Source organism: Mesocricetus auratus, unplaced genomic scaffold (assembly GCF_017639785.1).
Source record: "Mesocricetus auratus isolate SY011 unplaced genomic scaffold, BCM_Maur_2.0 Super-Scaffold_100676, whole genome shotgun sequence".
NCBI classification, from domain to species: Eukaryota; Metazoa; Chordata; class Mammalia; order Rodentia; family Cricetidae; genus Mesocricetus; species Mesocricetus auratus.
Window position 1 is genome coordinate 124,469,493 of NW_024429266.1, and position 25,286 is coordinate 124,494,778.

The window sequence follows — 25,286 nt, forward strand, 5'->3', positions numbered from 1 at the left end:
GTTGAATAGTGTGAGAATGCTTTTTGATAGCTACATTTCTGAGGTCCCAAACACAAAAAGCATACTCACTGTTTATGAACTCTGTTGTGGACAAATTGTGTCTGAGGTGAACTGATAAGAAGCTATTTATGACTGCTTAAGCACAGCGAGTTGATTTTATTTTCTCCATAGAAATGCTAATATGTTTGATTCTTACAGCTCAAGACTTAGCAGAAAGTGTTACTCTGTAAATTCTGAGAATTTTGAATACTGAAGGCCCTCGGTTGACTTCAGGATTTTAGACACAGGGTCAAGAATTTTCTTTTGTTAGCAGTTCCATCCAGTGATAGCTTGGTTTTGCCTTCCACTTGTTTGCCTGGAGCCAGTGAATCTATACTTTTTTATTACTTACCATAGTGAACATATTATTTTAATATTTTCCTAGGAAAACAGCATTGACTTTAACCCCAACATGATCATACATTATTTTATCTATCTCTGTATTCTGAGTGTGCACCTATATCTCTTTCTACTAAATGCTACTGGATGTGCAGAAGGGAGTAAACACATTTATTTTAAGTAAGTGTATGCATGTGTGTGTGTGTCAGTGTATGTGTGTGTGTGTGTGTGTGGGTGATACATACTTTCTAAATTATTTATTTCTTCATTTTTAATGTCTGAGTTCACATCCCTTCCATGTTGGAGATTCTTGTACTAATTTCCAGTCTCATTTATAACTAAAGTAATATTAAATGACAACCGTCGCACCTATATAATACTCCAAACAACTAGCTGTATGGTTCAGTCTTCATATTCACCTCGAACATAAAGGCTCAGGGTTTTCTAAGTATACAGTGATTTTGTGACACCAAAACAGCTTAGCTCTGTGTCTATCAATGTCATTGAAATTAATTTTGCTACCAATTCTTTGTCATATTTATATATGAGAAACAATAATGAAATAATATTATTTCATTATACATGAAATAATGACATAATATAATAGCATATCTTTCACCAAACGTTATCATCACCAATACAACCAATATGGTGATGCTGCAGCCATGAAGAATGACTGAATCTCTTTTTAAAAGGCAGTGATATTCATGAACTGCAGTATGAATGAAAGTGTGTCTGGATGGATTTCTTTGCTGAATTTACTAAGCAGCTGCAATTAAATTGTACACTGGCTTCTTTTTAAATACAATACTTTTGTAACTTGAATGAAAATTTCCTGAATCTTGACTGGGGGAATTTAATTAAATCTTATGAAATTTTGTTTTAACTGATAGTCTCTAATAATAGATGAATTTTGAAGAACCAACTCTTGAAAAATAAAATAGTTTCAAATGAAAGCAATGTGGATAAATTGGAGAATCCAGCCTTAATCATTACATTGTCTCAAAGTCTTATTTTCTACTGCCTCTTGGTTACATCTGCTAAAGAGTTTTCCTAAACGGAGTATTTTTTCCAATCAATGATTAATCTCTCTATGGTAATATTTAATCATTTGCTAACCCAGCCTACATATTACTAGGGGAATTTATCATATTTTCTTTCATTTATTCTTACATGGAACATGCATATTAGTTCATAAAGTCTAGATCAAAAAAAATGTTCATTGTAATGAAGAGCTACTGTGCATTAGATTATATGGCTATGGATTCATAATGAAAGGCAGGTTCTTAGTACTTGATGGAATTCTATTGAATATACTTCAGTTACCCATCCAGGAATGCTTCCGAATTTTCTCCACAAGTTCGAAAAGCTATGTGACATGCAAACTAATGAAATTCTAAATTCATATTTTCACATTTAGTATTGGTATTGTAAAGAAAATATAGTTAAAAAATAATAATATTTTATTATTTAAATTGAGGAAATTCATTAAAAGCACTCAAAAGAAAAAAATTATAATAGTTTGGCACCTAATAATTTATCTACAGATAATGATGATAGTAAATATACATTGAATTCTTGCACAATCAATCTTGTGATTCTTGCATAGGAAACCTGTGATCTGTGTCAAATTAACTTGTTACTTTGTAAGGTAACTTAGAATATGCCAGTTTTTTAACCTCTTCTCTTAGTTCTAGGTCTTTCTTGTAAACCTTCCAATGTGAGTAGCAGTGGCACAATTTTGCTGGCCCTCAGATACAGAGTTGTATGAAAACATATGTTAGCTACTGTATGTCTGCCCTGATTCTCAAATAAATAATTGTGTCCTTCCAATGATTACACCAGGAACTTCATGCTTTAAAAAAAATCAAAAGACTAGTTTCTGCCATGAGAGAATTAGAAAGATATTGTTTACTCATAATTTAAGATTTTTGTTTCAATTGTAAGTTTGTTTTGTTTATTATAGGAATCACTTTCAATATTCAAGTATCTCTAGTTAACCGCTATTAAAATAAGGGCTACTATATTTCAATTTGGGAATATTATTTTCTAGTAAATATTAGGAGAGTTTCAATACTCCTATGATGAATACCTTTTAAGAGTAGTACTAAGATTCTACATGTGAGCCTCTATATCAAGTCTAGGAGTATTGAGTTTTCTTCGATATAAAGGATGCAAACCCCTTAATCTAATTTACTTAGAAGTCACTATTTCTAGTCACAAGAATTAAATTTATCGTAAGAAAATCTCCACTGACCACTATCAAAAAATATGCTTCTTTCTAAAAAGATTAGAAATATAAACATGGTTCAGACAGGGGAAATTTTAGTGACAGAATGGTAGTGTTCATATTTTTTTAAGATATAAGTCCATTTGGGGTACACTTATACAATCAAGGTTATATTGGTAGAATTTGCCATTCTTCATTTTTTAAGCATTTATTTTTATTCATAGGTGTGTGTGTTTGTGTGTGTGTGTGTATGAGAGAGAGAGAGAGAGAGAGAGAGAGAGAGAGAGAGAGAGAGAGAGAGAGAGAGAGAGAGAGAGAGAGAGAGAGAGAGAGAGAGAGAGAGAGAGAGTCATTATTATGGGTACCCATGGAGGCCAAAAAAGGACATGGAAACTTCTGGAATTGGAGTTATAGGTGGAGAAGTACAGGGAATGCATTCTGCCAACTGGATGTGGCTGCCCTAGAAGAGCAGCGGGTACTCTTAATGGCTGAGCCATTTCTCAGGTCCCTGCAATGAGTTCATTAAATTCTGGCAAGAATGAACTCCCTATTAACAACTTAACCAGGGTTGAAAACTTGGACAGGGCCTTAACTGCTTCTGAGCTGAATAAAAACACATTTAATTTTAGAAAGTTTTCTCTTCAGCAAAAATAAGAAGGAAAATAAACATAAGCTGAAAGTGGTAACCAGCCAAAATGAGGTTGAAAATGGTTAACAGGCAAACATTTCACTAATCTAGGTAGTTACTTTTTGATGTGGTAAATGTTAATTTTTCAATATAGTTATCATTTGTGAATTATAGTTTTTATAATTAATAACCATATAGTGATATTGTTTTATGTTTTTGGCACATATTATATTTTGATACCAGCAATGAAAGTCTAAGCTTATCTTGTGCTTGTAGAACACACTGTACAGGGACGATTATGGGAAGTGTTGTGAATACCATCAAGGTCATTGTGCTGTCCACTGTACAACATTTAACATTCGTATCATCATTTGATAATAATTCCTGTCTGTTGAATCCAGCTGCTTTGCAATCACCAATTTTTGTTGAAGCACAAATCAGGGACATTTTTTTTATGCTACTGAAGTCTTGTTTTTTAAATAGTGCCTGAATTGGAGCACAGAAGAGAGCAACTCCTGGTGTACTGCTTACTTTAAAGACAAACTACAATGTTATGACGTGGTACAAAGGAATCTACTTGATAAAGGCGTGACTTCATAATTCATGTGTTCTACTTTTCTCAGATTTCCTACCAAATTTAAATGTTTCCATTTTTAATATCATTTTATCTTCTTTACTTTGATTTATTTTATATTTAATCTCTGCAAACATTCAGTATATATCAACCTTATTTCTAAAATCAGCATCATTAATTTTTTACTTACTTTGTATTTCTGTTCATATATTTTATTCATTTCTCCACCAATTTCAACTGGTAATAATACTGATATCATTTGCTCCAAAAAATGTGTTTTATTTCCAGGGCACAGCTAATGGAAATGTTCCTGTACCTTCTCGCAGGCAATTATGTGAGTGTCTAACTTCAGCTCTGTGTTGTAAACATGGCTCTGTGTCCTGTGCTGTAGCATGGCATGCTGACTGAGACCAGTGCCCACAGGTCAATATGCAATCTGCAGTGTTGTATATTACCTATGATGTATTTGTAGCAGATGGTTCCCTTGCTTCTTCCTTATCTATTTTTCATTATCAAGATCATTTAAGAAAAAACATATTGCAATGCAGCCAAGTACACTAAGACTCCAGTAATGACTCAAAGTCTGGGGCAGAGAAAGCATCTGATCTAATGCAACAATTCTTATTTGGCAACAATGAGAACACTTTCTCTGTGAGCAAATCACAAGACTTCTGTACATCCTAACTTCCTTTTCTTTACTAGTCAAAGCTTTCGTACCACATAATTTGTGGTTTAGGCCAAGCTTGAAAGACCCTTCCTGGTGAGTTTACTGAAATACATATTCCCTATGGTGAATTCAGAGCAAAGTGATTTTTTAAATATTTTGTTTTATTTCTAAATCATCACATTCAGATAATTAAAATTAATCTATAAAAATGTAGCTAGAAGCCCCAGATTTTTACAACCTTCTACTGCAGTTATCATAAACTTGACGGCAGTGCTGATGTCTCTGGCAGCATGTCTACATTGGTGTGTCACTGGGAAATGTACTTGTAAATTTGCAAGCAGGCTTTGAGGAACAGATGCTCATATCGCCCATCCTATCCATACCCTTTTGCCCTACATAGCTTCTATCAGTTGACTTGGTTTTCTGCTTCCATTATCAACTGCTTTGAGCTACAAACCTTCATGAACCTAATTGTGTCTAACCATAACTGCCAATGCATTCTTTCTAATATGATGCTTGGGGTACTGAAAAGTACAGTCCAGTTTCTGCAACGTTAATTTTGATTGTTTTCTGTTAAAAACATCATTTGATGACATTTACAGAGGAGGATTTACGAATTAATAATAAAACACTGTACATTGTGCTTTTTATAAAGTGGCCGAAACAACAAATAAAACTATATACTTATTATTTCTTTCATCATGAATTAAATTTGGATGTCTGAAATTTATGAGTAAAGTTAAAGTAAAAAAGAACTCCTAATATGAATGACTTATAGTTATTAATAATGACATAAAGTTAATGATGATCACAGGTCATAAATTACACTTTTCTTGCTTTCCCTTTACTCCTTTATTATCTAAATTTCTAATGTTTATTATAAATATGATTTATTTTTACCTAATTTTTTTGATAAAATTAAAACCCAAGGCAAGATATTCCAGAATACGAGATGTATTTTGATTTAGGCTTGCTTTGTTTAGAAGGAGCAAATCTCTACTCTTTACATAAGTTAATCACGGAGCATAGAGGCTGCTGCAGCAACAGGGCTTGAACCTACGGGAATTGGCATAACTCCTTACTTTCACCAAATAAAAGAGCATAACATGAAAATATTCACATAGTTTTGATTTCACATCATTGGCTCTTGTTAAGTGAATATTCACCTTACTAAAATGAGAAAGTAAAGAATAGTATGTGCTATCTCTCTAAGGCTGGGGGTTGTTAGTTATACACGGGTATCTGTAGACAGCATCTTTGAAACAGATTTTGCCTCCTCAACATGGGGTCTTGAAGAGTGAGATAACTAAGCTCTTTGATTTAGAGGGATGCTGATCATATTCTCTCTTAATCAAGCATGAGTCCTTAGGTCTGTGGTGCCTTACTCAGCAGATGTAATTGTGCTCATTTTTGAAAACATTGTATAATAATGGGCTTTGTATACCACCTATATAAATGTGCACCAGCATTCACAGGTTTCCTTCCTTCCTTCACTACTACATGAGTCCAGTTAGACCTATTTTAAATGGATTTTGAATCATTATGTCACATTATTGACTATATCAGAAAGCAACATATGCTTTCTCGAAGACACAGAGAACAAATTTTTGCAGCTTTTGTTTTATTGGATATTAAATATGTATTACTGTTAGTTATGATACTGGACCCAATTAAACAATATTCTACACTGTTCTGAGACACAGTCTTGTGAAGACAGAGAATCCGAGGGAGATTAAGTGATTTTTGTAGGGCATGACAATACAGTGAGAGGATCCATGGCTCCTTCTTAAGAGACTATGTTAGTTTAGTTAATATGCCTACTTATATATGTCTCCAGTGAATGATACACATCAAAGTTAAACAGAAAAGAAACAGTATTGCTCAATGACTTTTAACTCCGGAGAAAAGTCTTGAATGATCATGTCAGAAGGATGAGTCTTGGAAAACTAAATATTTGTAAAGAGTATACTTTCCAAATATTAACAGAATGATTATTTTGTTAAAATGTCTAATAAAGTTCCTGAGAAGGGATGCCTGGAACTACGCTGTTGAAGAAGGAAGCAAACTATACAAAAAAGGCACAAATCCTATACAAATGCTCCTTGCCTCTCCTTGTATCCACATAGAACAGAAGCTTAAAATGTAGGTGCAGCACACAATGTAACTCTTGAGATCTGTGTAAAAGGTACTTGAGCTTAGAAAAGGAGAAAGAAGGGGATTTTTATGCTTGAGCAAAAAGACAAGAATACGTGATGGACCCCAATGTACTACTAACTTTTGGGCAGGTCCCACGTGACATAGTCAGGGTTTTGCTATGGGACAAAGATCTCATCAAAGGGAGAGTGTTACCCCTGCTGTGCTCCACAAATTAACTTTTCTTGTGTTTCAAGTAATTCTGGAATTTGGCTGAGGAAATTATAGAACTACAGACAGACTCTGTAAGAGGCTAAGTACAAATGAGTGTCCTACAGCAAAAGAGGCATTTATATTGAAAATGCTTAGGTCAACTAGCCCTGCTGGAAGCCAAGACTGAGTTAGAGACAATGGAAGGCAAGATAGTATACTGCAGTCAGCAAATCTACTCCACAATTTCTTATCCAAATCACCACACTGAATTTCCACACATGACATGTTTACCTAAATCTTTCATGTCCTGAACACGACATGTGTACCACATGGAAAGGTGACAGGGGGAAAATACAAAATACAATATTTTGTCAAGTGATAGAGCAATCAATACAGTCTGAAAAAGGCTTTGTTTAGATATTAGTAATATGAGATGGGAGGGTTAAAACAGACATAATTGTGTTTAATACTTTTAATGGAAGAGTTTGAGAAGGAGGAGCAGATGTTCACTTTCAGGAGAGAATGGTGTAAAAAGACTCAAAAGGAACCCGCAGACATTAAATTCTCAATAGCAAACAGGATGCATGTCTGTGGTAGGCAGTTTTTGGATATATCATAGTCATGGAAAGAATTATGAATCTGAATATGGTCTACAGAAATCACCAAGTTGAAATACAAAAGGGAAAGAGTGCAGTTGGCTTTGGATAGCCAAAGAAAATCAAAGGGCTTTGTAAAGTAATCACATGTTTTGCTTTACTTATGTTGTGTCTTAGTGAAAACACACAGGTAGCGCAGAAGAAACACTTGAGAAATAATAGCCACAAATTCTGAAATGACAAGAAAAACCAAATTATAGATCCAAGAAGGTTAAATGACAAACAGAAAACAAAATAAGAACATAACCTGTAACATCATACCCAAATTCCTGAAAATCAGAGTAGGAGAGGCTTGAAGCGAGACCATGAGTGCTGATGTAATCCTGCATATAGTAAAACAAAAGAAGATTACAGAAGTCTTTTGGGGAAGTCTTTATAGAACATGTGACTATTAGGTTAAATTCTTTTAATGATAAGTCACTAGTAAAAATATCATATCCACAGTATTTCTGTGACTCATTTATTCTTTCTCTTCAGTATTGTTTGTAGATACTTGTTTGTGTGTATATTGGGGCATTCCTTTAATAACTGGAATTTACAATGGATGTTAAAAGTTAATGGTGAAGCGGAGATTGTGAGCCCAACATGCTACTGATGACAGAAATGAATTATCGCTATTAAACACTCGGCAATTCATTTTCTACTTATGTACATCTATATAGTTTGTATGATGTAACCATTTCCACTTACCCTAAATTAGCATAATAATTTTCTAATCAAGCACATTAAAATGTTGGCACTGATTTTCATTTGTCAAATGCAATAACTAAGGTTTCATTAATCAGGAGAATTGCCTATTGTGTAATTATTTTTAAGCAGAGTACCACTTGATGGAAAATTGGAGCAACAACTGTAGTAGAGAAGTGTGGAGATGAATTGCATAGCACATGATGAAACTATTTCATGTTCTTGTTTTCACTTTTTTTTCTTTAAAATGCTTAGTTAGTTGAGTAAGTCATATAACAACAGAAGACCATCTTAGAATTTCAGAAATTCTTGTAATTAAAATTTTCATCTTATTAAGAAATCAAAGATATTTTCCTGTTTGCTTGTTATTACATAATTATTTTATTTTCCATAGTATTAATAAACATTTAAGGACCCCAAATTGATGTTTTCTATGTTTAATAACACTAAACACAACATTCATCATCATTAATAACATACAAGTGATTGTTCAAATGTAGGTAATATATTGAAGACATGTGATAAAAATTATAAATTGTTCTGATTTTAAGAATTGCAAAAGTTTCAAATATTCCTAGGAGAGGAATATAAAACAGCAGTATGTGGTGGTCAGTGGTGTAATTCTAGCCTGTTGGTTCCAATCTATCCTTATTAACCATGAGTCTTGAGAGGTGAGAATGAGGAAATAGTAATGGAGGACAGGTATGATAGTGAGAATTGTCTACCCAGACCCTATGGCCACTGAAGTCCCAGGTAAAAAGTGTTTCTAGGTATCCATGCCAGACAAAAGACATGATATGGGCAATGTAACAGAGGAGAAAAAGAATAGTAAATAATGCCTCCCACAGTCACAGCTCAGTGTGGCTAATCTTCCAGAATTTTGTGAAATGTTTTCTTCTTTTACCTACACCAAGAGATGAGGCCAGAGTGAACTTGGCAGAGCTCCTAGAAGGGTTAGCTAAGGATACAAACAAGAGCAGATGTCCCAGAACCCAGCAGCTACAGCGAGTTGTTGCTTGATTTCTCTCCTTGGTTTGGAGGCTGGTCCAGAGTGGCTGGCACAGTAGAAATATTTTCTTTAGGGGTAGGAAATTGCCAGTTTCTTTGTTTTGAGTCATATAATATCATACAATAATTCACAATAAGTATTAATGTGATTATTTGTTTTAATAAATTTTATTATTTAAAAACAGTATTAAAATATGTTTTTATTAAAATAGTTATTTATGTGATTATTGAAAATGTGCATTCATATTATTACAGTGAAATACTAGAAGCAGGTAACACTGTGAAAAAAATAAGAATGTGTATCTCAGAGTTATGGAAATTCAAGTGCTCACGTTTGGTGATGGCCCTCTTTTTGTCATAGTCCTGGTGTGACACAGGGAATCTCATGGCAAGTGATAGGGAACATGCATCATTTTTTCTTTATTTTTTAAAATTATGTTATTTGAGAATTTCTTATCATTTATTTTTTTCATATTCATCTTCTTCCCTTGACTCCTCCCAGACTCACAACTTACCTTTTTACCCACCCAACTCTTCTCTCCCTGTCTCTGTGTCTGTGCATCTATCTATCTATCTATCTATCTATCTATCTATCTATCTATCTATCTATCTATCTATCATCTATCTATCTACATATGTATCTATCATCTATCTTATGTATATATGCATGTATGCATGTATGTATGTATGTATGTATGTATGTATGTATCTATCTATCTATCTATCTGTCTCACCTGTCAAATTCTATTTGTGCAGCCCACACACTTTTTGTGGGGGATCATACTATGAAGATAGGTAGACATAGCAAGCAGCAAATACATTGTTAAAGAAAACTGATTCATTCCCTTCCATCAGTATTTTCTTGGCTAGGGGTGGGACTCTCTGCCCACTCCCACACTCCAAGGTGAGATTTTCTCTGGCTTGAGCATGCACAGATCTTGTGAATGATGTCACAGCTTATGTGAATTCATATATGTAACTGCCTTCTTGTGTCCAGAAAATATTTTCCTTATTGTATTAAGTCACTCAAACTACCTGATACCAGATTATAGTTCATTCGTAAAAGTGAAGTGAATACTTGAAGAACTAGTGTTCATGCTAAAGAATTAAAGGTGAACAGATATGAATGCACAGCATACATAAAATTTATTTTATTGATTCCATTTCTTAAATAAAAGGTACAATGTATTTAACTGTTTATAAGTCTAGAAAATCTCTTTTTGTGTATGTGTGTGTGTGTGTGTGTGTATGAGAGAGAGAGAGAGAGAGAGAGAGAGAGAGAGATTATATTAAGTTGGTATTTTACCTAAAGGAAGAGATATGTAATTTGAGTAATAAAAATTACATGCCAATATTAGTAAGCACTATGATTTTGATAATCTAAAATACCAATTAAATAAAATATCAATCTTTAAGTGACCATCTGATTCTAATAAAACCCTCTTCATATTCATACACTTCTATGTGAAGTTGGATATTTTATCTGTCAATTCCAATCTTTAACCTGTTCTCTTGGAACCCTTGACCAATTTACTATTCCTAGTATGTTGTTCTGTGCTTTGTCCTGTTCTTAAAATTGAAGTTTCATAAACATGTAATGAAGTATTGTCTGTGCTGTATAAATATGCAATGAAATATCATCCAAGTGATATCATTTATAGTTACAACTTTGAGAAAATCATTACAAATTGACCTCAGTATATACATGTTCGTAAATCTGTTAAACTTAGAAAGTATAATGTGCTTGGTAAATCCCAAGTGTATAACTGTATCAGCATAATATAATATCTAAAGGAAAGAAAATATCAAAGAAAAGTAGAGTTCAATAGTCATTTTGACACACTAAAAGAAATTTGGGTTGACAGTTCACTCATTCCACACACGCAACCCCGTATTTAGTTGAACTGTTGATCCTTGTGCTTGGTATAATTTCCCATGTAGTAAACACTTAGATGATCACATGATCATTTTTGTATTATTTTCATGGTCACCTAAGATCTGTTTTTCATGTATTTGTCGACAGAAAGAATGTAAGAGCTGGTCCTTAAGGATTTACTCTTAGCAATGACAATTCAAATAAAAAATAACTATACATTCAATATTATAAATTTCCCCATTAAACTCACTTAAATATGTATCTTTTCATACAAAAGAGTCATTCTTTTTTATGGCAGGATTTCTCTGTTTAGCTTTGCAGGCAGACTTATCTAAAAGATTAATTCTTAATCTGTACATGAAAACACTAAAAGAAAATTGTGGTAAACTAAAATTGCTTAAAGATCTGATTCCCCAAGAGTTGCCTCCATTCTTATTCATTGGGCTTTTCTTATACAGTACTGCTCCTCATGTCCTTGCTGCATTATTTGGAGCATGGTGGGCATACATAAATATAACCCAGCTCCTTACTCTGTTAGGCATGTATAAGATCTAAAAATAAGAAGACATTTTAGAAAAACAGTGATTGTTGTGCAGAGAGCCTGGGGTCTTGTTGCCATAGTCTTATTAAGTTTTTATTTCAACAGATTAAATGAAATATTTGGTTTTAGGTCAAGAGTCTTTTCCTAGAGCTTCATTTTATCCCAGAAATGTCAAGTAGCACTGGAAATTAGAGGGTTTACACCTAATGGATCTTGATTTTTGTATCACCGTTTACAAAGAAAAATGTCTTATAAATTAATATAGATAGAAATTTAGATTTTTTTGTGACAAAAATCTTGATCACCAAAGCTTCTTCAATGCATGCTGTGTAGTGGTCTTCTTTGCCTCTCTCTTTCAAAAAAGTGTTTTTAAAGATATTGTTAAATTATCAGAGGGTAAAACACAGGCAGATTTTTGGAAATTGTTTTATCTCTATTAAGCAGTGTGTGTGCTTATTCATTCTATGGAATTATCTAGCAAAAAGACACAAAACATTTAAAATAATAGTAAAATATGTAAAACTTTTGTTTTGAAATATTAAAATTTGAACGAATTCAGAATTATCCTTCCCATACCTTTTAAATCTGTCTATTCTATGATATATTTAGAATTCAGTATGTGTAATAGTGTGAGAGAAGAATCAAGCCACCACTCAGATGACTATATAGTGCCTATCTGACTACCTGATGTAATAAAATATTGACAAGGGATGCACACATCCACACATCCTCTACTAATATTCACTTCATTCCTTTGAAATTTCTTATCACAATTGCTTCTAAATCATCAGAATGTGATAAACATAAATGAAAATTACCTTTTAACAGATTGGAGTTTTATAAATTTGCACAATTATTTTTATGTTCTTTTTATTCAAAAATTATATTTTAATTATATATACCAATCCCAGTTCTCCCTACCTACATTCTCCTGCCCTCCCTCATATCTTCCTCTCTTCCTTCTACTCCTCAAAGAGGGTAAGGCCTTCCTTGGGGAGTCCACAAATTGAGGTATGACTATGCCCCTCCTCCCTGTATCAAGGCTGAGCATGTTATCCCACCATAGGGAATGGGCTCCAAAACGACATGTTCCTGGGACAAGTCCTGGTGCTACTGCCAGGACTCCCTGCCACAGCAGATAAGTTCAGATAACTGTCAAACATTTAGAAGGCCTAGTTTGATTGTATCCCTTTCTGAGGAGAATATATTTTAGCTGTGCTTTGTAGGGAACTCGTACTAGGGAATTAGTAAGTTATAGTCTGTAATTTTCTTTACATTATAGCTCATTTAGAAAATGAGAATTATGACTCTGATTTATGCCTGGATTAATCACCACAGCCAACATAACACCCTATGCTCATCTTGGGTTGTAATTGTGTCAAGGTTGCTCCATCTGGATTTGAAAGGGGAATCATACCATGCTCTGTGCTCCAGTTTCTTGTGGTTCATAGTGATTCTAGATTTTCTGTGGAGTGGAACATCTACTTGCCTAAACAATATGTTGGTTTTTCAGGACCATATCTATTGGCACTTCCTTTTTTCCATTTGTGTAACCGTTAAGGCCACAGAATTAGGGCCAACTGAAATCAAAGATGCCATCTTATCACTTTTGGATTTTTTGTTAATTATATAACATATTTCTCTTTTCCATAGAATATCAGAGAAAGTACCAGAGATATGCCTTATGAACCTATGGGGACTGATTGACTGACACAGTGACCTGCAGTGTGATATGGTAGAGCCATATTTAAAATTTTAATTCTTCTAACTTTACAAGTATTTTCCGTTCTTTGATTCTAATTTTTGAATAATGAATACTATCATAAGAAGATGACTTAAGGTATCTAGGCCTGCCTTCCAGTGCCTGGGGACTGCTACAGAGCCTCCCCTACCAGCGGTTGCCACTCACCCCTGATTCCTGGTCTTCTCTTCCACCAGTGGGACCAGGTAAACCAGGCCCTGTATCCAGGCCTGCCTTCCAGTGGGAGCCTATGCATCCACGCTACAGATTCCTGGTCTTCTTCTCCACCCACAGGACAAGGACTAGGACCAGGAAGAGGATAACTAACAGAGTATTGGACTTGCTTGTACCCTGAAAGGGAACTCTGGTCACCTAACAATCAGACCAGTAAGGGGCTCTTTCTGCATCAACTAGGAGAAGAGATGGGAAGGAGACAATAGAAAAACACACTCAGCAACAGAAAAACAAATATGACACCGCTAGATTCTAGAGACTCCACACCAGGAATACTCCAACATTTCATTGCAAATGAAGCAGAAGAAAATGAACTTAAAATCAACTTCATGAAAATCATAGAGGCCCTAAACAGGATATAGGAAAATCCGTCAAGAATAAACATACCAAAAATGCAAGAAGTTATGACCCAACTGGGTTTAACAGACATCTATAGAACATTCCATCCAAATACAAAGGGATATACCTTCTTCTCGGCACCACATGGAACCTTCTCTAAAATTGACCACATAATAGGAAACATAGCAAATCTCCACAGATACAAAAAAATTGGAATAACTCCCTGCATCTTATCAGACCACCATGCATTAACATTAGAATTCAACAATAACACAAATCGCAGAAACCCTACAAACTCATGGAGATTGAACAATGCACAATTGCACCATCCCTGGGTAAAGGAACAAATAAAAAAAGAAATTAAAGACTTCCTCGATTTCAATGAAAATGAAGACACAACATACACAAACTTATGGGACACTTTGAAAGCAGTGCTGAGAGGAAAGTTTATAGCACTAAGTGCCCACATGAAAAAACTGGAGAACAGTCATACTAGAGAATTAATAGCACAGCTGAATGTTCTAGAACAAAAAGAAGCAAACTCCCCAGGAGGAGCAGACGCCAGGAAATAATCCAATTGAGGGCTGAAATCAATCAAGTAGAAACCAGGAAAACACTGAGAAGAATCAATGAAACAAAGAGTTGGTTCTTTGAGAAAATCAACAAAATAGACAAACCTCTGTCCAAACTAACCAAAAGACAGAGAGAGAACATGCTAATTAACAAAATCAGGGATGAAAAAGGGGACATAACAACGGACTCTGAGGAAATCAAGAGAATCATCAGGGCATACTTTGAAAATCTGTACTCCACAAAATTTGAAAATTTAAAGGAAATGGACAATTTCCTGGATAGATATCACTTGCCAAAACTAAATCAAGAACAGATAAATAATCTAAACAGACCTATAACCCCTAATGAAATAGAAGCAGTCATCAAAAGTCTCCCAAACAAAAAAAGCCCAGGCCCAGATGGCTTCAGTGCAGAATTCTACCAGAAATTCAAAGAAGAGCTCATTCCAATACTCGTCAAAGTATTCCACACAATAGAAGCAGGAGGCTCACTGCCAAACTCTTTCTATGAGGCTACAATTACCTTGATACCCAAGCCACACAAAGACACAACTAAGAAAGAGAACTATAGACCGATTTCCCTCATGAACATTGATGCAAAAATACTCAATAAAATACTTGCAAACCGGATTCAAGAACACATCAGAAAAATCATCCACCATGATCAAGTAGGCTTCATTCCAGGAATGCAGGGATGGTTCAACATTAGAAAATCTATCAATGTAATCCACCATATTAACAATCTGCGAAAGAAAAACCACATGATCATCTCACTAGATGCTGAAAAAGCCTTTGACAAAATCCAGCACCCCTTCATGATAAAGGTCCTAGAGAGATCAGGGATAACAGGAACGTACCTGAATATAATAAAAGCAATATACAGTAAACCAACAGCTAACATCAAACTAAATGGAGAGAAACTCAAAGCAATTCCTCTAAAATCAGGGACAAGACAAGGCTGTCCACTCTCTCCATATCTCTTCAATATTGTACTTGAAGTTCTAGCTACAGCAATAAGACAACAAAAGGAGATAAAGGGGATACAAATAGGTAAAGAAGAAGTCAAACTTTCATTATTTGCAGATGATATGATAGTTTACATAAGTGATCCAAAAAACTCCGCAAGGGAACTCCTAGAGCTGATAAACACCTTCAGCAATGTGGCAGGATACAAGGTAAACTCAAAAAAATCAGTGGCCCTATTATATACAGAGGATGAAGTGACTGAGAAAGAAATCAGAGAAACATCACCTTTTACAATAGCCAAAAACAGCATCAAATATCTGGGGATAATGTTAACCAAGGAAGTGAAAGACCTGTATATCAAGAACTTTGTGTCTTTGAAGAAAGAAATCAAAGAAGATACCAGAAAATGGAAAGATCTCCCATGCTCTTGGATTGGTAGGATCAACATAATAAAAATGGCAATCTTGCCAAAAGCAGTCTATAGATTCAATGCAGTCCCTATCAAAATTCCATCACAATTCTTCAAGGACCTGGAAAGAACATTAATCAACTTTATATGGAAAAACAAAAGGCCCAGGATAGCCAAAACATCCCTATACAATAAAGGAACTTCAGGAGGCATCACCATACCTGACTTCAAGCTCTATTATAGAGCTATAGTCCTGAAAACAGCTTGGTATTGGCACAAAAATAGGCAGGTAGACCAATGGAACCAAATCGAAAGCCCTAATTTTAACCCACAAACCTATGAACACCTGATTTTTGACAAAGAAGCTAAAACTGTACAGTGGAAAAAAGAAAGCATCTTCAACAAATGGTGCTGGCATAACTGGGTACTGGTATGCAGAAGACTGCAGATAGATCCATGTTTATCGCCTTGTACAAAACTTAAGTCCAAATGGATCAAAGATCTCAACATACATCCAGCCACACTGAAACTTTTAGAAGAGAAAGTGGGAGATACTCTTCAACGAGTTGGTACAGGAGACCACTTCCTAAACATAACACCAGTGGCACAGGCACTGAGATCGACAATTAACAAATGGGACCTTCTGAAACTAAAAAGCTTCTGTAAGGCAAAGGACACAGTCAAAAAGACAAAAAGGCAGGCCACAGAATGGGAAAAGATATTCACTAACCCTACATCTGACAGAGGGCTAATCTCCAAAATTTACAAAGAACTCAAGAAACAAGTCTCCAAAACACCAAAGGATCCACTTGAAAGGTGGGGTACAGAGCTAAATAGAGAATTGTCAGTAGAGGAGGCGAAAATGGCCAAGAGACACTTAAGAAAGTGCTCAACATCCTTAGCCATCAGGGAAATGCAAATCAAAACAACTCTGAGATACCATCTTACTCCTGTCAGAATGGCTAGAATCAAAAACACCGAAGACAATTTATGCTGGAGAGGATGTGGAGAGAGAGGAACACTCCTCCACTGCTGGTGGGAATGCCGACTCATACAGCCTCTTTGGAGATCAGTATGGAGATTCCTCAGGAAAATGGGAATTAATCTACCACTAGACCCAGCAATTCCACTCTTAGGCATTTATCCAAATGAGGCAGGTTCATACAACAAGGGCATCTGCTCCACTATGTTCATAGCAGCATTGTTTGTAATAGCCAGAACCTGGAAGCAACCTAGATGCCCCTCAACTGAAGAGTGGATAGAGAAAATGTGGTACATTTACACAATGGAGTATTACTCAGCAGAAAAAACAATGGAATCTTGAAATTCGCAGGGAAATGGATAGCACTGGAAGAAACCATCCTGAGTGAGGTAACCCAGTCGCAAAAAGACAAACATGGTATGTACTCACTCATATATGGATTCTAGATATGGATCAGGATAGTGCCAGTCTGCACTTCCACAGATAGAGAGTCTGGGAAACAGGAAAGAACCTAAAAGATATGCATATATGCATAGTACCCAAGAGAAGAGGATGGAGACAAGATCCTCTGATGGGGAACACGGCGAGGGGTGGGGGGGAGTAGGACCTGGGAAGAATAGAGGGGGTAAAGAGGAAGGGAGTTGGTCATGGGGGGACAGGAAGTTGAGGGGTTGGGGGTAGGATAGGGGGAAGAGGGAATCATAGGATCCAAGACAGATCAGGCACCAGAGTGACCTCGAGTGATCTAAAGGTATAACATCAATTGGCAAGCTAAGCAATAGTGGAGGGACCACCTCGAATGCCCATTCCTGATAATGAACTTGATGTCTATAACCATCCGGGAGCCTTCATCCTGTGACTAATGGAAGCAGAGGCAAACACACAACTAAGCACTGAACTGAACCCAAGGAACCCAGTGACAGAGAGAGAGGAGTGATGAGCAAATTGGCAAAGAATGGGCTGGCAAAACCAGCAGAGACAGCTGATCTGAACAGGGGAGTGCTCTTGGACCCCAGACCGACAGTGGGGAGGCCAGCATGGGCCTGATCTGGACCCCCCAAATGTGAGTGTCAGTGAGAAGGCCTGGACAACCTATGGGGCCCTGAGCTGTGGATCAGTGTCTATCCCTGGTATACAAACTGTCTTCATGTGCCTATAGCACAAAGAGAGATGCTCTCTCAGCCTGGACTCTTAGGGGAGTGCCTTGACCCTACCAAGAGTAAAATGACAGACTCTAGATATCCCCTATGTGGAAGGATTTGGCAATAGGGTGGGAGGGAGGGGGGGAAGGGGAGTGCGGGAGGAGGGGAGGGAGAGGGAACTGGGATTGACATGTAAAACAAGATATTTAAAATTAAAATAAAAAATGATAAAAAATGCAAGAAATGGAAGAAAAAGCAAACCAAAAAATTTAAGAATACAACAAATGGATAAAAGACAAGGAAAAAATTTCAGGAAACAATTCAAACAGTGCAAAGGTTGAAAACTGAAATGGAGACAATAAAAAACCACAATCTGAAGGAAGGCTGTAAACAGAAAAGCTGGGCAAACGGTCAGGTACGACAGATACAAGCATAACCAACAGAATACAAGAGATGGAAGAGAGAATCTCAGGTGTTGAAGATACACTAGGAGAAATTGATTCATCAACCAAAGAAAATCTCAAGTCCAACAAATTCCTAACACACAACATCCAGGAAATATGGGACACCATGGAAAGACCAAACCTAAGAATAATAGGAATAGAAGAAGATGAAGAAAACCACAAAAGGGGCATTAAATATATTCAACAAAATCATAGAAGAAAACTTCCCCAACCTAAAGAAAGATATGTCAATGAAGATACAAGAAGCTTACAGAACAGCAAATGAAGTGGATCACAAATAAAGTTCCCTTGCCACATAATAATCAAGACCCCAAATATACAGACTACAGAAAGAATATTAAGAGCAGCAAAGGAAAAAGGTCAAGGCATATAAAGGCAAACCTATCAGAATTACACCTGATTTCTTCATGTAAACTCTGAAAGCCAGAAGATCCTGGATAGATATTCTACCAACACTAAGAGACCATGAATGCCAGCCCAGACTACTACACCCAGCAAAGCTTTCAATCACTATAGATGGAGAAAACAGGATATTCCATGAAAAAACTAGATTCAAACAATACATATTCACTAACCCAGCCCTACAGAAACTTCTGGGAGGAAAACTCCATGCCAAGGAAGTTAACTACAACCAGAAAATCATAGGCATTATATAATCCCACCTTACCAACAGCCAAAAGAAATAAGGGGTGGAATTCCACACATAATTCCACCACCAACAACCATTACAAATCAAAGTAGAATGAGCATTCAGTGGTCATTAATATCCCTCAATATTAATGGTTTTAACTCACCCATAAAAAGACACAGGCTAACAGAACGAATTCGAAGACATACTCATCCTTCTGTTGCATACAAGAGACACACCTCAGCCTCAAAGACAGACATTACCTGAGAGTTAAAGTTTGGGATAAGATTTTCCAATCAAATGGACCCAAGAAACAAGCAGGAGTAGCAATCCTAAATATCTAACAATTTAGACTTTAAAATAAATTCAATCAAAAGAGATGAAAGAGGTCATTACATACTCATCTCAGGAGAAATCCACCAGGATGAAGTCTCAATTCAGAACATCTATGCCCCAAGTACAAAGGCATCCACATTTGTAAAAGAAACATTAATAAAACTCAAGTCACATATAAAGCCCCACACACTTATAATGAAAGACTTCAATACCCCACTCTTACTGCTAGACAGGAATACCAGACAGAAACTTAACAAAGAAGCAAAGGGATTAATAAAAGTTATGACCCAATTGAGATTAACAGACATCGATAGAACATTCCATCCAAATAAAGAAGAATATACCTTTTCAGCACCACATGGAACCATCTCAAAAATCGACCATATACATGGCAACATTTCAAACCTCAGCAGGTACAAAAATTTGGAATGACTTCATGCGTCTCATCAGACCACCATGCATTAAAATTAGAATTCAACAACACAAATTGCAGAAACCCTAAAAACTCATGGAAATTGAATAATGCACAATTGCATCATTCCTGGGTCAAAGAAGAATTAAAAAATAAATTAAAGACTTTCTAGAATTCGTTGAGAATGAAGACACAACATACCCAAACCTATGGGACACTTTGAAAGCAGTGCTAAAAGGGAAGTTCATAGCTCTAAGTGCCCACATAAAGAAACAGGAGAATAGTTACACTGGACAATTAACAGCACAGCTGAAAGCTCTAGAACACAAAGAAGCAAATTCACCCCAGAGGAGTAGATGCAAGGAAATAATCAAACTGAGGGCTGAAATCAATAAATTGAAAACTAGGAAAACAAGACAAAAAAATCAATGAAACTAAGAGTTGCTTCTTTGAGAATATCAACAAGATAGAAAAACCTTTGTCCAAACTTACCAAACAGCAGAGTTCAAACATGCATATTAACAAAATCAGAAACAAAAAGGGGAACATAACAACGGACCCTGAGGAAATTTAAAGAATCATCAGGTCATACTTTGAAAAATGGTATTCCACAAATTTCGAAAATTTAAAGAAATTAGGCAATTTTTCTGGATAGCTATCACTTGCCAAAATTAAGTCTAGAACAGATAAGCAATTTAAATAGACCTATAACCCCTAAGGAAATAGAAGCAGTCATCAAAAGTCTCCCAACCAAAAAAAGTCCAGGTCCAGATGGTCTCAGTGCAGAATTCTACCAGAAATTCAAAGAACATCTTATACCAATTCTTCTCAAAGTATTCCACGCAATAGAAGCAGAAGGGTCTTTGCCAAACTCTTTCTACGAGGCTTCAATAACCTTGATTCCCAAGCCACACAAAGATACAACTAAGAAAGAGAAATTCAAACCAATATCCCTCATGAACATTGATGCGAAAATACTCAATAATATACTGGCAAATTGGATCCAAGAACACATCAAAACAATCTTCACCATGATCAAGCAGTTTTCATCTCAGGGATGCAGGGATGGTTCAACATACGAAAATCCATCAATGTAATCCACCATATAAACAAGCTGAGAAACAAAAATCACATTATCATCTCACTAGATGCAGAAAAACCTTTGACAAAATCCAGCACCCCTTCATTATAAAGGTCTTGGAGAGATCTGGGATAACAGGGACATACATAAGCATAATAAAAGCTATATACAGCAAACCAACAGCCAACATCAAACTAAATAAACAGAAACTCAACACAATTCTGCTAAAATCAGGAACAATACAAGGTTGTCCACTCTCTCCATACTTTTTCAATTTGGAAAGGAAGAGGTCAAACTTTCACTATTTGCAGATGATATGATAGTTTACATAAGTGATCCAAAAAACTCTACCAGGGAACTCCTACAGCTGATAAACGCTTTCTGCAAAGTGGCAGGATACCAGATCAACTCAAGAAGTATCCCTACTATATACAGATGATAAAATGGCTGAGAAAGAAATCAGAGAAACATCACCCTTTAAAATTGCCACTAGAATTTCATTTGATTTTTAGTATTTGATAAACTGCAGAATCAAATAGAGTCACTTTGTAACCAACACCTGACAAGAGTAGAAAATTATAAGTAATATATTTGCAAGTTTATTTGTGCCTTGAATATTTTTACAAGGCAAAAATTAACATACTGCATTGTTGAAGTGTAAATACAATTTTATGTGAATTATTTATAAATTAAATATGTAGTTAGTTATCTGTAATTTACTATGCAGGATCTCCTCCATGTCTCGGGAAACAGCAGAATATCTGAGGGGAGTTTTAGTGAGGGTCCAGTATTGATAGTGTACTAGAAGCCAGAGGCTTGAACCAGACCATGGACTCATTAAAATGAACAATTGCAAGTACAGCTGTTTGGACTAAAGTGTATACTGAGTGAGTCACCAAAGGTCCTGATGCCATTAAGACAAATGAAGAGGTGACAGAGGGTCAAGAAGGACAGAGGAGCAGAGCAGTGTTTGCCTTTATTTTTTTCTTTTCTCTTTAGGAGGGATTGCAATCATGAACAGATGTGGAGGGAATGGGAAATGAGTGGGGTTGTGGTGCATGATGTGAAATTCCCAAAGAATAAATAAAAGTTTTTTTTAAGATCACTGTTTAGACAAACACAAAAGCCCCGAACAGACATGTTTTTTTCTTTAAAAAATGTTATGGAGTTAATCAATAAAATAAGAAAAATAATATGTTTTAAAGCGTCCTTTTAAAATTAAATATCTCAATTTCATGGTAGCAATGTGTTGGTGTAGATAAGCAGCAGTCACATGATCAACTAAAGTAGCCACTGCAAGTATCTCTCAATCGGTATATAGTCCTCGATTTTCTAAGCAGAAAACCAAAAAATCGCTGCAAAAATGAGAAATTTTACAATTTCCTTTCTTTTGTCTTTGCAATGTTAAAACTTATACTTTCACTCCAACCTATAATCTAGAAAAGATCTTATTTAGAAAGCAGAAAGCTTATTCAAGGGATGTTAAAATATCCACTCTGTCAAATTTCCAGGGTAGTGAAGGCTTAGTATTTGAAATTGGATTCTCTATAGTATTTTGGATTTTCAGGTGAAAAGCTTTAAAATAGAAAAATGAAAACTTTGGATATTATCCAGAGTATGTGAAGTATCTATTTTTCCTTTTTCTATTTAGCTTTTTCTTTTCTCTTCTACTTTCTTCTCTTGCTTACTTGCTTTAATTAAGATATAATGATATCACCCCCACCCCCCTCTTCTCCCACCACACCCTGCCCATGCTTTTCCACTCCCTCTCAGATTTATGACCTATATTTTTAAATTATTTTGTTGTGTGCAAATATAAATACATCTAGCTTAGTGAACTTTGTGCTTCTTCTATGTAGATGCTTTTATGACTGAACACTTGATATTGTGCAATTTTTAGCTCTCATCCTTGGAGACAACTGAGTCTACTTCTCAGCAGAGATAAATTGCTTGCAACCCTTTAAATCATTAATGGTGGAAGGGAGAGAGACCTGAGATGTCTACCATCCATGTTGGCATGTCAAATCATGTTATCATTGTTCAGGTACAGGAGATAAGATGACCAGATTTGGTAATGGCTGATGTCACATGATTTCCAACATTGTTTCATCTTCTCAATATTCCAAGGGAAGAAAAGGCATCTAAGCCCATATTTACTGTCTCCCTCCTCTCCCCACACATCTCTTTCTTCCTTTTATTGAAAATGGATTGTTTATTCATATAATATATACTGATTATAGTTTTCCTTCTCTCTATTCATTTCAGTTCTTCTTTCCCAATTCCCTTACCATCTGTATTCCACCCCCTTCTGTTTCTCATTATAATATAAACAAGATTCTAAGGAATAGTGGTAAACAAAATAAAATAATATGATGAAACAAAAAACTAAAACTTCGGAAATAGATAAACAGAAGGAAAACAGGCCAAGAGAAGGCTCTAGCAACAGAGACCTGCTTGCCCACACACCCAGGATTCCAATAAAAACACTAAAGTTCCAGGGAGGAGGCCATAGAAATCACTGTGGCCTTGGGTAGTAGATCAGTGTTTACCATGGTTTATGAATGCTCTTTGGGAGCCCATTCCAAATAGAGGGATGCTCTTTTAGCCTGGACACTTGGGGAAGGGCCTAGGTCTTCCCCAGTATGAAATGACAGACTTTAGAGATTTCCCCCCCAAGGAGGGCCTCACCCTCCCTGGGGAATGATGTGAGGATTGGAGGGCTGGTGGAGGGACAAGAGAGGAGGGGTGGGAGAGGGAGCTGGGACTGACATGTGAAATTTTCACGTTTCTAATTTAATAAAAACATATATTGAGAAAAAACACTAAACTGAAAGCCATAATATATATGCAAATGTCCTATGTGGTATAAGAGAGAGAAATATGTAATAAAATAATAATGAAAAGTATAGGATACATAATTTCTTTTTTTTTTAAAACAAAAGCCCAACATGACACTGTGAGATAAAGAACCTCCAAAGATGGCACTGAGTTCATTTTCTGTTGGCCATCTGCTGCTGGGCACGTAGCCTACCCTCAAGAGTAGTTTGTTTCCCCCTATGAAACTCCCTTGGGGAAATTAAATTTTCATTTGCAAGTGGATATTAATTGGAGATAAATTCTGGGTTAGTGTTGGGGACATGTGTCTACTCCTTTCAACTCTGAGACCCCACCTGGTGCAGACCTGTTCAAGCGCTGTGTATGCTGTCTCAGTCGCTGTGAGTTTGTATGTGTTGATATAATGTTAAGGGCCTATTTTTCTTGCTGTCTTCTGGCCTTCTGATTATTACAGTCTCTCTGTTTCTGCTTCTGTGAGCATCTCTGAGTCCTCAGGGGAGGTAGTTGGTATTTTGTAGAGCTATCCTGTTTAGGTCCAAGTGTTCCTAGGTCTCTCTTTTTGCACATGGTCTGGCTGTGGGTCTCTGCATTTATTCCCATCTTCTTCAGGAAGAAGCTTCGCTGATGATAGCTGACCAATGCCCTGATTTATGAATATTGCAGAAGTTCTTTAGGAGTCTTTTTATTTCTATGTCTTTTCAGAACAATAGCACCAGTTTTATACAAGAGTATCTAATGATAGCCTATGAAATTAGAATTCTATACGATGCTTCTTGCAAGTCCGTGAATGATTTATACCTGTAAGAGTTAAGAGCTAAAGAAAGACGTTTGACTATAGTAAGGCCACCTGCACTTCTTTTAGTAAGGGAGGACAGAATCTAAAAAGGGATCATCAAAATACTAAAGAGTCTTGGGAGAGAGGGCAAAGGGAAAGGAAATCACTGCTTGGCTTCACCGAGTGCAGGTGTAAGTTCGCATTTTCATAGTAGGAAGAGTGATAGCTAGCTCCCACATGATACTTATTTTATGCCAAGCACTATTCTGCTTCTTCCCACGTGCTAAGTAATTTAATAAGAACTGCAGAATAGCTGTCATCATTACTACTTCAGTTATGGGTGAGAAAGGGGAGGTGAGTGACAGAGCTGAGATTTCAATGATAGCTATCCTGACTCTAGAACCTGCTCTTCGACAAGAGCCACACCACATAGGAAAGAAGCACTATGTGTCTCCCTCATTCTCTATAAATTTCTTTAAACATAACTGTGTAAAATTTCCTACATATACATATACTGTGACTATGATTTCCTATAAATATTGCAAAAATTATACAGTCATTATTCCTCCTAATTGTCCTAAATACTAAGCCAACACAGGCTTCCTTAAGTAGTCTTTGCCCTAGTTAATTCTCTGATCTAATTTCTAGTTCTGGTGGCATATACCTTGGATCAGGACACTCAAGAGACAGGTAGGCAGATATCTATGCAGAGGTCAGCCTGTGCTACAGAGGGGGTTCCAGGACAGCCAAGCTCCACAGAGAAATCTTGTTTTCACAAA

At 36.1% G+C, this 25,286-nt stretch overlaps 1 protein-coding gene across 3 annotated transcripts in view; it reads left to right on the plus strand.

The window, feature by feature from the left end:
• The window catches only part of Ccser1 (coiled-coil serine rich protein 1), a 1,057,181-nt gene that overhangs the window by 830,533 nt on the left and 201,362 nt on the right, over positions 1–25,286 (plus strand). The window contains exon 11 of one of the 3 annotated variants that reach the window (XM_040737639.1): positions 4,099–4,144. The exons of the other annotated variants lie outside the window; for them this stretch is intronic. Coding sequence (XP_040593573.1) covers positions 4,099–4,144 — 46 coding nt within the window. The remainder of the gene's footprint in view (positions 1–4,098; positions 4,145–25,286) is intronic. 3 annotated transcript variants of the gene reach the window in all.